This window comes from Mauremys mutica, chromosome 8 (assembly GCF_020497125.1).
Source record: "Mauremys mutica isolate MM-2020 ecotype Southern chromosome 8, ASM2049712v1, whole genome shotgun sequence".
Lineage (NCBI taxonomy): Eukaryota > Metazoa > Chordata > Testudines > Geoemydidae > Mauremys > Mauremys mutica.
The window spans coordinates 8238591-8254273 of NC_059079.1; the positions used below are offsets into that span (position 1 = coordinate 8238591).

At 41.8% G+C, this 15683-nt stretch overlaps 2 protein-coding genes across 12 annotated transcripts in view; both read right to left on the reverse strand.

The window, feature by feature from the left end:
- The window catches only part of AGBL4 (AGBL carboxypeptidase 4), a 1358157-nt gene that overhangs the window by 495890 nt on the left and 846584 nt on the right, over positions 1–15683 (reverse strand). The window lies entirely within an intron of this gene.
- The window catches only part of BEND5 (BEN domain containing 5), a 50948-nt gene that overhangs the window by 19435 nt on the left and 15830 nt on the right, over positions 1–15683 (reverse strand). For all 4 annotated transcript variants that reach the window (XM_045028061.1, XM_045028060.1, XM_045028064.1 and 1 more), the window contains exons 2-3: positions 8980–9113; positions 6865–7240 (exon numbers count right to left, since the gene is read on the reverse strand). In XM_045028061.1, the coding sequence (XP_044883996.1) occupies positions 6865–7240; positions 8980–9113 (510 nt within the window). The remainder of the gene's footprint in view (positions 1–6864; positions 7241–8979; positions 9114–15683) is intronic.

Here is a 15683-nt window from a genome sequence, read left to right on the forward strand (position 1 = left end):
GTGACCAATGCCAGGTGCCCCAGAGGAAATGAACAGAAGAGATAATCATCAAGTGATCCATCCCATCACCCATTCCCAGCTTCTGGCAAACAGAGCCTAGGGACACCATCGCTGCCCATTCTAGCTAATAGCCACTGATGGACCTATCCTCCATGAACTTATCTGCTTCTTTTTTGAATCCTGTTATAGTCATGGCCTTCACAACATCCTCTGACAAAGAGTTCCACAGACTGACACTGCGTGTTGTGAGAAAAAAATACTTCAGTTTGTTTTAAACCTGCTGCCTATTAATTTCATTGGGTGACCCCTACTTGTGTTATGAGAAGGACTAAAGAACACTTCCTTAGTTACTTTGTTTTTCTGGTCAATCAAAAGTATGTGAATACTCACACCTACAGGCCAAAATCCAGAAGTGTTGTCATTACCATAGAAGACCACAGTTTAGCCCCCTTTCTCACGTTGTGTCAACTGCCATGCCGAGCACGTGCAACATTCACGGCTGAATTCTGTTCAGTTTTCAGTGTAAGATTTCTATGGTAGGAGTTTGCACTCCACAGGTTGAATTTCCAAAAGGGCTACATCTCTATTCGAAATTGTTTAGGGGTCTGCACATGAAAAAAGGTTGAAAACCACTGCCCTAGAGATTGCCTTGACTATAGGCTGGGAAGAGAACATTCACGCCTTTTCTTGAGGCAAACTGTTCTATGAGCTCAAGGAAAGTAATCCTCACGATGTACAATTCTGTGCTTTGAAGGAAAATTCAAGGGAAAAAAACCTATGTTGAAGTATTTTCTTCCTAGAATGAAAAGTGTTTCTTGGTTTAAACATTTATGCTATTTTCTACTTGGAGGTTTTTTACTGTTTGTTTACAGCCAGTATATTGCCACAGCTGGGGTTTGGTTTCCAGATTTCCCTAAAGAAGAGTAACTGGTAAAAGTCCACTGTAGCAGCAAGTCTCAGGAGCCACAAAAATATCAAATTTAACTGATGCTTTATTGCTTGGAAGCCACAGACACAAAGCCTTAAAAATGCCTTATTTTATACTCTAAAAGCTTGCTCCCTCCCCTCCAAAAACCCATAAAGCTGCATCTAACTGGATAGGCTTCACAGTTCTTTTCACTAAGTACTAAAGACTGCATTTTCAGCACAGCATGTTGTGAATTAGACATGCAACTCACTCTATTGCTTTATTGCTAATGGGAGTTGCGTGCCTAATTTGCCATGCACCACACTTTAAATTTACTTTTTAAAGTTTCTCTCTTTGTAGCTTTTTTTTTGCTCTCTTTTTGTTTTTCTAAATAAAGGGAGGGAGGGAGTGAAAGAAATTGGCCATGGCTCCAGGGTTCAAAAATGCAAATATTTACTACATAACGATTATTTTAAAATACAGCAAAGACAGTTTTTAAGAATGTGAAAAGAAAGGAAAGAAACCTTTCAAGTTCACTCCGAATTTTCTGTTTTTCCTTACGGAGAGTGTTTCTGAATTAGTGGTTGCTCAAAATGGAACCACAATAGCTTCAGCTGCAGTATCAACAGATGCCAGGCTTTCCACAGTGTGTGGATCATCTCATTCTCTCAAAGACAGTGCAGGCTTTGATGCTACTTGAGATGTGAGGAGGTGCATTGTTCAGCACTTCCTTTCTGTGGCAGGAAGTCTCTGCTTTTCCCCATGTCTACTATAAAGGGAATGCACAGGATATTGAGGAATCTGGGAAATCTTGAATTTTTAGACACTGTTCTTGATTTGTTGTCGATTTAACTGTTACTCATGGTGCTGCAGTAAATGTTCCTTGTTTGTTCAGTTCCTACTGCCATTTGCTTATAAGACTCTTTGGCTCTCCCTTTCACTGAAAGTCCAGAAAGCAGCTGAATATGGCCATATGAGAATTCTTCTGGTGTGGGGTCTCCGCTGGTGCTGTACCAGCATAACCAGCTCCTCCTCCACTCCTCCAGTTTGGTTCCCAGGCAGGAATGAGGCTGCGGCTGAAATTCAATGAGTTCCTCCTAGGCTTAGTTGGGGTAATGGTTCCATACTGACTGTAGCCAACCAGTGTAAATTGGAACAGCCCTGGGCTGCTCTTACCTATGTCACAACTCAGGATGACACAGACCCGGCCCCAAGAATGAGGGAGCTGTAACTAGATAAGCTGGAAGATAAGCAAAGAATTTGGGTGAATATCTCCCTTTCTGTCCTACTGCAATACTAAGAATTAAGAGTACAGTGTGAAAACACTAACAAGTATAAGAGGCTGGCTGAACTAGCTAGAGCCATGCATTGTTCCGGTAAGAGATGTTCTATTGGGAAGATTGCACACTATTGCTTCTAGGATCATCCTCGGACTTGATATGGACAATCATACTAAATTGTGCAGTGCTTACCCAATGTGAAGCCTTTTATCCTGAAACATTTTTATATTATTCAAATTCATATCACTGGTGATCCAAGCAATATTTGAAACTGGACTTCCAGAGGAGAAGAGTCAATGATTTAGGGTATGTCTACACTGGAATAAGAGATCCCTGGCATGACTGTGGCTGGCCCAGGTCAGCTGACACTTGCTCATGGAGCTCAGGTGATGGGACTAAAAATTGCTGTGCAGCTGTTCAGGCTCAGGCTGGAGCCTGGGCTCTGGGACCCTCCTCCCTTGTGAGGTCTCAGAGCCTGGGCTTCAGTCCCAAGGCCAAACATAAACATACCAATTTTGCAGCCCCATGAGCCCAAATCAGCTGACTCAGGCCAGCCATTGGTGTTCAACTGCTGTATAGGTGTCCCCAACATGTACTGGATCATGCAGCCCCTTACATAAGGGCAAAAAATTGTGCCCAGTCAGGTGTATTACACAGAGGAGGGAGAAAGTGTCAAAAATAGTCTTTGCATGTGTGCAGAGGCCTAGCACAATATGATCCTGGCTAGAGAGATGAATGCCATGGCAGTGCATCCCCTCCAAGCAGCAGAGGAAATATCCATTGAACCACCATACTTTCTCCCCCACCCCTTTGCTCCCTGGAACTCTAGGAGATATTGTGCTTCCATGAGACAGTGTACTGCTGCACCACCTCAAACGAAAGGTTATGCCTTAACATCAGAATAGAACCCTTAATAGTTCACAAAGAATAGCGAAATACTGACCATCTTATTCTCCTCCTGATGCATCTGAGGATGCTGCGTCAGCTATGGCAAGTCATTTCCAAGGCCCTTGTGTAATAAATTGCAACTCAGTATAATAATGTAAAGGGCTATGAACACTGATATTCACACTGTCAGTGGGGCAGCAAGTTCCAGTAACAGAGAAAGAGATTAACTGAACTCTCTTCTACATTTGGCCTTCAAGTTTAAAACATCAGCAATAATACACGTTTCCCCCAGCTGTGATTCATCCGTACAAAACAGCTGTCATCTCACACAAAGAAAGTGTAAGTCCCTAGGTGAAACAGAAATGCAATTAGTTTGCATTAACAGTAGCCTGCTAAAAGTATAACTTCACATAAATTATGTGAAATTTGAAACTCTAGGTTCATGAACTCACCATAACAACTAAAGGTAAGTCCAAGACACTACCCTTTTAAACTATTTTCATGGACGGCACATATTCACAACCATCATAACTAACCACTTTGTTTTGTTTGAGATCCCCCTCTTATCACAATTGAAGTCTGCAGTAGTTCCACATTTCTAACCATAAACTAATTTTGCATCTATTTTCCCATGACACTTTTTCTATTTGAACATAACCATTACAGGAAATGGACATTGAATTATCTGTAGTTGCTGCTTCAAGTCTTGACAGAATGTATATGGCTACATTTAGGTCCAACTTTTACCTTTGCACATTAATAACGCCACCAAAACCAACGGGACTGTATGGATGTAGGGAAGAATTTAATACGCAAACTATACACAGTCAAACACTCCGCAAAGGCTAGGAATCCAAGTACTTTCTAATGTTTATGGGATTCCCCACCCCTATATTAAAAACAATGGAACTTTCTAAATTAATATGCACATCCGGACAGGGATTGAGTACAAAATTTAAAAAGCGCAAACCTTCATTTTTATAGTGTCCCAAAATTACAGTGTACAACAAATGTGTTTGCTCTGCATAGGAGTGCAAAGGAGGCAGAAGAGGCAACAAGTTTTCCACTTCCTTTGCTAAAGTCTAATACAACAGCATCCTTGCACACTGCTAGTGCTGCTGCTTCTTATAGCTTTCTCCAAAGGGGGGTGGGGAAAGGAGATAAGGGCAATGGGAGCAGCAGATGTGACCAAGCAGAGAGGTTATTCTTGGGGGAATTCTATGCCACTGTGCGCGTGCACAATTCATGTCCCACACAGATTTTTTTCTTCTTCTACAGGAAATATATTCTGCTGGGGTGGCACTACAGTTATGACTTGCACTCACCAGGGGCCGCTGTGGTGCCAAACAGAGGGCACCTGGCTCCCTGGCCACAGCAGCCAGCAGAGGGGAGAAGAGGCTCCATTCCTCACAGCACCCTACCCATGGGGCCAGGGGAGGAGGCACGGGGCTGCTGGTGGGATCACAGACTGGGGATCAGAACGGCTAGTGTGGGGAGGGGAGACATCCCTCCAGGTTCACTCCCAAACTCCTTCCCAGCAATTACTTCTCTCTCCCTCAGCTCCTCCCTTACCCCTGACTCCCCCAAGCCTCTGCACCACTTCCGAGGGGGGGTGGAAATACATTTCTGTATTGTAGTTTAAATGACTTACTTAAAATTCTGTATTAATATGCCAAGTAAGGAATCTATTTGTCAAAAAACATTTCCTGAATCCTTTTTGTCGTCTGTATTGTTGTTACAGACATACTTTCTGGCAAAAAGGTACTCTGAAATAAAATTACCAGAATAACTGAAACTGGCATGATTATAGGATGTTATTTTGACAAATAAAATGTGCAGAAATTTAAAATATTGTGTGCAGAATTTTTAATTTTTTGGCACAGTATTCCCCACAGGAGTCGAAGGTGGGAGCTGCACCTCTTCAGGAGTGAAGCAGTGGCCAGATCAATGGGAGGCATTTTCCATTTCTGCAAAGCGGACCACAGGGCTGGAACTGCATGAAATTTGTCTTCAGCAAAATCACTCTCAATAGTGAATAGATAAGCCAGGTATTGGAAAGAGGTGCTACTAGTTTAATTAGTTCATTGCAGAGAGCCTATTTCTATAAATGTCTAGATTCATCACTCAAATCTGAAATAGTTTTAAAAATCTGCTGAACGGATTTCTTCAATGCTGGTGGTATTATGATCAATCATTAAAATGGTGCCAGACTGTTGCATTAGAAACTCAAGTCCACTATCTAGAGAATATATTTGGCATGGACAACACCTTTTCAAGTTTTTTTCACCAGTCCATGCAAAGATGCATCAAATCCCTATTGAAGAAACTATCCCTAGGAATGAAAGGATAGTCCATAGTCTGTGTTCATTCCAGTTTTGGCCTCACAACTGAGACTACCAGCAAGCACGTCCAATAAAACAGTGGTTAGCAGACTTGCCTGCTAACATCTGGACTGACAATTCACATATGTCCTACTATCAGCTAGATGAACATCTTTTCATCCAAGGATAATTTCAGAGAACTCACTGGAATTTACAACCACCCACACTGTGTCTCTGATACTGTGTTGAAAGCCTTGCTTATTTATGTTTACATGCCCTTTAATTAATTACTCTGGGTATTCACCATGCTAAATACATCTTAAATCTCTGGAGTCAAGTTTTCAAAGTGAACGTCAACCAAGCACACTTTAATGTATGCAAAAAACCATAAACATGCAATTTTTCACATCTAACATCTTGTGTGGACAAAAAACTCAGATTGGCTCACAAACCACATACTAGATTTGCATGAGGGTAGGTGGCCCTCTACTCAAATTATGTGTGAAAATCTACTTCTACATGTCCCAAAACAGACATGGAAAACAGCATGCCAAAGCTTGGGCGTGCAACCTATAACTGCATTTTACAGTGGCCAGGACTTGACTATGGACCCTTTTGACTACTGGACTCTGAATTTTATTTACAAATAAAAACAAATATGGAAACTATTTTTAAAATCATAATGAAGAATTCAAGTTTTATCACCCCCAGTGACACAGACTACTACTCTGCACCAATTCCAATATAATAGTTAAATAGTTATCACTAAACAACAAAAAAAGTGCCATTGATTCAAGCTATTTGGAAACTAAATCCAAAATTGTATAAAACCTATATTTAATAACCAACATTCTTTCTAATGGATCATTGTGATTATTAAAAAAAATACACTTATGTTCATGAACAGCCTGTAATTTCTCAAATACCTTGGCTGTTTAAAATCAAATGCCAAAAGGTTCAAGAACATATAATCTAATGACCTAGAAAAACTTTTTCTAAGCCAAAACTTGGTTATTTATTCATAACAAAGAAACCTTAAACAAAAAGCAAAAATACCGACAAACAGCTGCAATCAGTAAGACCTAATAGTCTGCCTTACACTTACTATGCACTGAATGGAATTTTTTTAGATGTAATTTAATAAAGAAAAGACAGATATGTTCCAAAGATAAACTTTACTACAACTTTCAGGTTGGGGTGAAAGTTCAGTTCTTTTAAAAAAGGTACTTTAACATGGAAACTCTGAGTCAGACTTACCGGCACAAAGACCGCTGCTATCATTCAAAAAAGATCCAGAGACGCGTGGTGTACAAACCCAATATGCACAGCACAACTGAAGTGGAAAAAGCTCTTTAACAGGCAAAGTCCTGTTTGCCCCCCATCCCTATACCTGGAAGAAGTTTCAGTTTCTATTTTTAAGATACTGTGAAGCCTGTTAAAACTAGTCCCATATATATCAAGCACTTACCACTGCCTAATCTCAGAAGCAGCACATCCTGAAGTCTCCTGTTCAAGTCTCTGAGCTCTTTCATTTCTGACACTAATGCCCCATACTCCTTTAGCTTTTTTGCCTGCTGCACAAGCTGTCTCCGTGTTCTCTCAAGTTCTTGCTGAATGTGTCTCATTTCTTCTTGCTGCTGTTGGTAACTCCTCAGCAATTCTTCATAGAGAACACGAGGAATTACAGCATCGTCCATGTTGTTAATGCCTTCCGAAGTCTCCATAAAGGTTTCCTCAGGGCTCGAACTACTACTGAGACTCATCCCATTTTGCTTTTCTAGGCGAGCAACAACTGCTTCGATGCTTTTGTGGGTACCTTCACTTTGTTTCCTTCCATCTTGTCTCTGTGTGTCACAATAATACAGAACATTAGCAGAGCAGGAACTCGATACATAACATGAACTAAAACTCCAGCCTTCAGGACAACTAAGGCTGTTTTCCAAAAAAGTGAAACAAGGGCCACCTTACAAAAAAAAAAGGTTGCTCCTAAAGGATGCTTGTGAACACTCTTACCATAACTGAATTATGTGTGTAATAATATGCAAGCTTTAGGAACTGCTGGAGGCCTTTCTTGGTTGTATTTGCCCAAATTGCGTGTGCAAGTGGAGTGTACTTTAGGCAGACCTTTCCTATTTAAAAAAAGGCTTCTCCCTTTTGAAAGTCCAGCCCTTCACGTTTAGCATATATACAGTGTTTATATTTCCTTTTCTGATTGTCTTAAAGTGAAAAAGGGTATCAATTATGTATTTTGTATGTTATCCATAACTGCAGGGTACTTTAAAAAAACTGAAGTAGTGTCTATATTTTTCTCACCAGTATAAATAAGAGCAGTTTTACTGAGTTAAAGAGAGAAAATGGGTTGATAAAATGGTGTCCTTTCATTCACTACACAGACAAACGTCCACTGACTATTCCCACCCCCATGCGTGCGCGCACACACACACACACACCTACCTCTCCCCGTGAAAATAAATGAGTTATACTATTTGCAAGCACTGGAAAGGGAATTAGAATAATAAATTAGAGAATACACAATCTAGTCCCATCCCCCAGATCAAGAGATTCCTTATATATTAGTACTGCATTGCAGATGTTTAATTTCCAGTGAACTTCTAGCAGCAATTTACCTTTGCTCTTTCTCACAATAGTCCAAAGCCTATTAATAAATGCATACTCCTTTGTAAAGGATCTGAGTGATGGTATTACCATGTACCAGTATAGGCAAAAAGTCACCAGTTTTTTCAACTGGCCAACTATAGAAAGAGTATTTGAATTTCCAAGTAACTGACTGGAAAGCAAACCTAGCTCATGGCTTAAATAAACACAAGAAACTGATGCTATCAATTCCCATACCACGTCCATGAGTAATGTGGCAGAAAATGAGATTATTCAATGTTATTCCTGCGCCATACATGCTCTAAAAAAGATGCCATCCCACCATAAATAAATCTACTAGTATAATTCCTGCACCCAGACAAACACATGAAGCCACAAAGCAATATTCCCCCCCCCAAACCCCCCCAGGTTGGCAGACTTTTAAAGGAGAAGTTACTTGAAAACAAAACAAAAAAATTTACACAGTTTTTGACGTCTCAACCTGAGGGGACCACTGATCTCTATATCAGAGGGATTCAATCTTGTTAGTTTTTCTTCCCACCCAACTCTTTAGTCGGGACTTTCACAGCACCCTGTTCTATTCAAGACAAGCTGAGTACAACGGGTTAAAAAGAGCCACCCAAGAACAGCTGTTTAACAATAATGTAGCTGGGGCAACCTGGGCCCAAGTTAAACAAACATTGTTCCAAAAATCTAACAGCAATTCAGTTTTGCAGACTGTACAAACAAAAATAATTCTCCACTGCACATGAACTGGATTTCTGAAAAGCTGGTCTGTAAAGCAATTCAGAATTCTCACCCACAGCCCCTGCCCGCCAATTTGACCCAATTGCATCAACAGAACGTTTTAAGGGGATGGAAAGCCAGCCTGGAATTCTTCAGCTATGACATGTGTGCATATGCCCCAAGCACTTTCACACACACAAACACCCCAAAAAACAAAACAAAACAAAAAAAACTTCAATACCTTACTGTGTCTAAGCTCCACATCTTCTTCCCCATAATCTGTAACCTCCCCAGCTTCTTCTACGTGATTGAGAGAGAGTTTGGGGATTTTAATTTTCTTCTGCATCACACTGTTTTCAAGGTCAGTTTTGTCTTCTAAAATGTATATTAAAAATAAAAATGTTACATTAATCAACGTCTTCTTACTTCCAAATATTGCATGATTTAGGCAAGACCAGTTAAAAAAAAATTCCCATGCTTTACTCCCCTCAATATTCAATAGATCAAATTAATCCAGTGTAACTCCTCTGACACCCATTAATCACAATGGTGCTATACCAGGGACAACTTGGCCATATGTGGTTGTGCATATTAAAAAAAAAATGGCAAGTTAGATATATGGGATAGTGATCAAATGCATTAATGTATAGCCATTAGTACTAAAATAAAAGAGGTAGAAACCATTTGATGCTGTAAAGAATTCAACTCCCTAAGAACTACTTGCATTTCTTTAAATTATATCAATCAACAAGACCAGATATCATTCATAAACTGCTACTGAAAGTTCACATTCTGTTTAGGTCTAAAGTGAGTGAGAGTTTGGTAGTTTAATTGTAGGCCTAACTCAGCATTTGTCAACAGCACAAATCCAGCACATCATCTGGCACAAATGGCAGATTCTGCAGTGCTCAGGGCTGGAAAAACAGCGGGTCAGATTTGAGAGGCACCTGCAGAGATCTGTGTGCAGAACTTGTACAGTCATCACTGACACCACCCCTAGTTCTAGTTTATAATACTAATCCTTTGTTGTCAGAGAAACAAAATCCAGACAATAAAAATGTATTTATCCTGAGACCCCGAGAGGAGACTATGTAACAGTGATTTTACTGTAAAAATATTTTTCAAATTTGAAGTATTCTACACAAGCTCCTAAGATATGTACTCTACTTGGTTATTCTTTGGGACATACTAGAGCCAAACCCTAGGTCTTTCAAAAAGTGTCATGGGAATCTTCGTCTGACGAGGTGGGTATTCACCCACAAAAGCTTATGCTCCAATACTTCTGTTAGTCTATAAGGTGCCACAGGACTCTGTCACTTATTAAAATTCTCGCAGAACAGACTAAGTCTGTTTGTCCTGAACATAAAGTCAGTAACAGAATGGGGATAACTTTAGATTGTAAAGTCATGTGTTCTATTTGTACATTGGAAGATTATGAATAAGACAAACTGAGTCCTCTTATCCACCTTCAAACTGTAATCCATGAAATGTCCTATGAATATCTTTGAGAAGTGCCAGTGTGGATACCAGTTGTGTGTGCTTAGTCACAAACTTCCACTTTTTCAAAATTAGCATCTCTCCACAGGACCTCCAATGGTTAGTTCTGACAGTACAGAAAAGGGAAACAAAGGTAAATCACAGTTTAATGAGGAGCAAGGCATTCATTAGAACCAGATTACACAGAGGAATGCAATTTATTTGGCTGAAGATAGAAATTGATTTCTTGTAGGCAAATGGTGATATTACAGCCCAAGGCTTTGTAAAGTAAAGAAGATGCAACAACAAACAAAAGACAACCTGAAATGAATTCAGATGGTAGCAATAGATACTAAGACAGATGCAGGAAGAAAAAGAAAAAACAAAAAAAAGTAGGCCTTATTTACATCTCTCTCCATTCCCCAGTGCATTTTGAATGCTTATGCCATTTTAACAAAATAGCAGTCCAACTGCTAGGTTTGGAAAGATATCTGGAAACCATACAGAAGTAAGAGTGAAGTGGTCCATCCGTGTTGTCAGAGAGCAGGACAGGAAAATTAGATAGGCTTCTATAAGACTGAAGAAAAATTTTTTAGAGGTGATAAGAAGAGTGAGAGAGGAGTACTGATTATCTCCTTGCAAGCAATTATCAAAAATTAAAACAATGATTAAAAATAATCCAGTGCTGGTGAAAGGCACTAGATGTAAAGCTCTTGGGCAAAGAAGTGCTATTTTTGCATAGTACAGGTATTGCACAGGCAAGCTGCAGAGCAAGTTCTCCTACAGTGCCTTGCAAATAGGTTTCAAACTAACCTGGAAGAGAGCCCTTTTCTATAGTTGGAAAATGGAAAGCAATCTCCATGGACCAATAGGATTCTTGTCCTAGGAACAAGACTGATACAACCCATTCACTTTGCATAGGTTACTAAAGCCATCAAATGTAATTTCCAAGTCACTACCAATCTGAACCATATGCAAACTAGGGACAATGAGGTAAAATCCCTAGTCTGTTATTAGTTACTGTTTTTCACTGTCAGTGTGGCTCCTTTCAAATTCTGCAATTTGGTTTTCCCCCTTTTTGATTTTAGTGCTGATCTTGCGAAATATACTAGAGATTGGACAGGTAGATTGAAGAAAACTCACCTTCTCCTACACCAATCTTTTAGAAATTATGGGAGGAAAAAATGGATGTATAAGTTAAAGCAACAGTTGGGACATTTTAATTTATTCAGCTAGCCAGCTCTCTCATGTTCCACTGACTTGGCAGCAGCAGAACATATAATACTCTCTTCTGGTTTGTTCTTCTAGGTCTATTTATGCTTAATACAATTTATCCAGTGTTTTAGATCTGAACAAGCGTTTTGTTTAATAAACAAACTTGTTTTTTTCCCCCACACTCATTTCTTCTACATTAATTGTGGTTACTGAAAGAAAAAGTCTCATGCTAATGCAGGAGTACTGCTTCTCATGGTGTGCACACATGCATTTGGAACAGTTCCCTTTAAGATTCTAGTTTCACTACTCCTGCTATTTGTTAGGATTCCCTTGGAGGCCTCTTTCCACTCAGCTTCCTAAGAACTCAGTTCAACTCCAGCCTTCGTAACACAGGTATCTTTATTTGGCACATGGCAGTGCTATGCTGAATAGCTCAGATGTGGAGGGGGGAGAGGAGGGAAGAGGGGGGATGAATGCAGACTGCAGTGTTGTGCTAGGTTAACAGGGACAGGTGCAGAAGAGGAGTCTGGCATGGAAGAGAATTTGCACCATTTTGTGCCCCAAGGAAAAGTAGAAAATGAACCAAAATGGCTGGACTAGGATAAACTCAATGGCCCAAGAGTAGCATAAGAGATTAGCAGCCCTGGGACAGATATGGCTTGAAGATTTGATTTGTAATGACAATGTGGCCCACGTGCCTAAAATTTGTCTCCAACCATTTAAACTCTGTGCTGCATGTTAAGAATTGCACCATACCCGTAGGTGTTTATGGTTGTATTTTCAATTAGTTATTTCTATAAAATCCTGCTCCCATATACAGAATAAACCCTTCACCAATGTGGCCACATAAGGACCTGAGGAGGAGAACCATCACTAAATGGGCAGATGTAGCAGAGCGAATTGGTTCAGGGTGAGTCAGAAGCCTGCACAGTACTGTGGGTTTTGGCCCTCTAAAAACAGGTATTCTGGGCAAGTAGTTCCCTGAAGGATGAGGTGATCTTGGCTGGTCATGTGACCAAGGACATTCTGTGATTCAGTAGAGAGACGCTCAAAAAACTAGAAAGGCTGAGGCAGCTGCTCCATGAAGAGGTGAGACCTGGAAAGTGGTTCTCTGACAAGGAAGGTGGGGAAGCGTAGGAGCAGAAGGGGGCATAAAGGAGACCAGGCAAGATCAGTGTATAAAGTGGCTCTGGGAAATAGCCAGATGTCAATTCAAAACTGACCAGCCATGGTGTTACAGTCCTAGGACTGGAGACATACAGTAGAGGAGGGACATGGTCACCCTACGATGTCGTCTACCAAAGTGCTGTTGAAACAGCCAGAATCCATGGGGTAGAGGCAGAATGAGAAAGGGAATTGTATAGAGCCTAGGAGGGCTGGAAAGACAACTGGACTGAGGAAAGGCTAAGGAATTGAGTTGGAGAACATAGGAGGGCTAGCAAAGGACTGCTGGGGCTGGAAGTAGAGGTCAAAAGCACAGTGGCCTACAAGCCTGTGTAAGTCAACTGAGGCATACATGACCAGATGGCAGAAAGAGAATCTGCTTGGTTACAAGAGAATGGTTATGTGAAAGCCCTAAGACGGAAAACCATATTCAGTAGTCACAAATTGGAAACCTAAAAGTCTCCTTAAAACATTCCTTGTATTCTAACCTAGCAATTGGGACTTGAGTCTTGGTCAGACCTGAATAAACTGGATGTTTTAAAATACAGTTCAGATGTAGTCGTTTCGCCTCTGGAGTAAATGATGGAAAACTGCAGAGAAATAGCTCTGCACTCTAAGTGAATGAGAAATGGCAGATCCGAGATTGGTCCAAGTACAAGTTTGGCAGTGCTGTGCATCTTATGATACCAACAGTAAAACGATAATCTAAGTCCATGTTTTCTCCTTTTCCCAAAATTTTTAGTAAATTTCAATCTTTGTGGAAGATAATGTACTTAAAACCTCTTCAGCCAGAGATCAGATACACTATGACAACATGGGTGCAAATTTCCCCCATGCTGACATGCCGATCTGCTTCATTCCTAACTTGGCGGAATCACTTCTGTGGTGAGGGGAACTTTATCTCTGTATTTACTTAAGCCAGTGATTCTCAACTTGTGGATTGCATGTGGCCCAATTAGCACACACATGTGGCCCAGCTCAGCTGTGCGCTAAAGGCCACCAGCATGCTGGGGTCACCAAGTTCCTGGCTGCCTGGCATGGAGGGGTTCAGGCTGCCCGGCAGGATCGGGGCTGCCAGCTGGCACCATGGGTTCGGGGGCCTGGGGTTGCTGGCCTGCCCTGCGAGCTGCGGAGTCCAGGGCAGCCACGTGGCAGGGTCGGAGGTCTGGGGCTTCTGGCCAGCCCAACGGGGTCGGAGGCCGGGGAACCCACCTAGGCCCACAAGCTCCGGGGCAGCCATGTGGCGGGGGCACAGAGTGGGCAGCCAGTGGGGTCGAGGCTGCTGCTGCCCTGCCACCCAGCCCCAATAACACATTGTGCGGCCCACAATGTGTAATAAGTTGAGAACCACTGATTTAAGCTTTGGCACTAACTAGCCCTCTTGTTTGAAGTGACAGATGCTATTTATGGGGCAGCACTACTATTTACCCTACCCAAGAGCATACCTATGCCTTATAATACAAAATAACTACATGATCCCTAGCCTCCTCCACCCCCCGCTTTGCAAACGTATTTCAGACATGACAACAAGGAGAGTCATATGTCAGAAAGGATGGGGCTACTTAGACTAAGTTCTTTGGAGAAGTGACCATCTTTTTGTTATGTGTGTACACAGTGCCTAGTACTGTGGGGCCTTGATTCATGACTGGGGGTTCTTACGTGCTACTACAATACAAATATCCCTAAGATACAGAAAAGATTAAAACAGCAAGATTGAGTAAAGAAGTTAGATTGGTTTATTTGAAGATGGAAAACATCATTTCAGAGGACTATCAATTAGCTTCTTGTAGGCATCAGGAAAAAGGGGGTCTCTGATGGGGTGCTCGCCCCACATTAGCCCTGACAGGGTTAAGGCTGGTTGAGAAATCGGCTAATAAACCATCAGGCCACAGCTGAGAGGAATTGGGTGGTTAAGCAATCCCCTGACTAATGGAGGGAGCTCAGCTGGGGAGGAAACAGCCGGGCTGGATTTATAAAGACGGGAAATTAGCTGAAGAGGGGCTGCTGGGAATGTCTGAAGTCATTCTCTGGGAGAAGTGTTTGGAGGCTACAGCGACAGGTAGCCCATATTTACTCCCTGGATGGGGGGAGTTAGGAGGCTGGCAAACCCAGAAAGCAGGGAGCACCAGATGGTAAGGAAAAGGGTTCAGGGAAAGGCAGTAAGGTCTAAAAGGGAACAGATCTTGACTGCTGACTAGAGGGTCCCTGAGCTGGAACTTGGGGTTCCCCTGCCAGCCACTGAGGAGTGGCCCTGGGAGGCAGTGAAAGGGAAGACTACCTGAGGTTGCTAGGGAGAAAAGCTTTGGTGACCTGGAAGGGGAGAATACATCATAACCTGGTCAGAAGCTGTGTCATGAAGAGGCAGCAGCTCATGGAGTGTGAGAGGTGCTGCAGACTAGCAGAGAGAGATGGAGTGCAACTGTGGGAAAGGGAACTGACCTGGCGAGTTACTCTCCAAAATGACCAGGAAGCGGCACCATCGTAGGGGTGAGTGGAGCACCCCGTCACAGGATTTTTAGAAGGGATTTAAGAAAAGATAGTGGTCTTGCAGAGCAGGCATTAGAGAGAGTAAGAAGAAATATTCTGGGAGAAGCAATCTTCATGCTAATAGGGCATCAAGGCTGGCATCATTACTGGAGAAGAGAATGCGTGGGGTAATTCTGCAAGAGACAAGGTTGGACAAACCGGCAGGGGGTGGAGTTGTGGAAGATCTATAAAGAAAACAAGAAGTTTGAACTTGATGTAGTCAAGAAGGGGAAGCCAAAAGCTGAATTCAACAAGAGGTAGGGATGGCCAGATTGACAGGCAATGTATATCATCTTAGTGGCTGTGTTTTGTACTGACTAGAGATGGGACTTGGTTGGAAGGTCAGAGAGGAGATGACAGGAGACAATAAAGGCCTGGACAACAGTTTTAGCTTGGTGGGCAGAAAGATAAAACTAGATATTAAAAATGCTACAGAGATACTAGGATTCAGAAAGTCTCAACGTCAAGGGCAAAAGAGAGGACAGAGTCTAAGATAACCCAGGTTTTGGGCCTCAAGGACAGGGAGGATGGTAGGTCTCCAATCCCCCCCACACCCAAAAACGG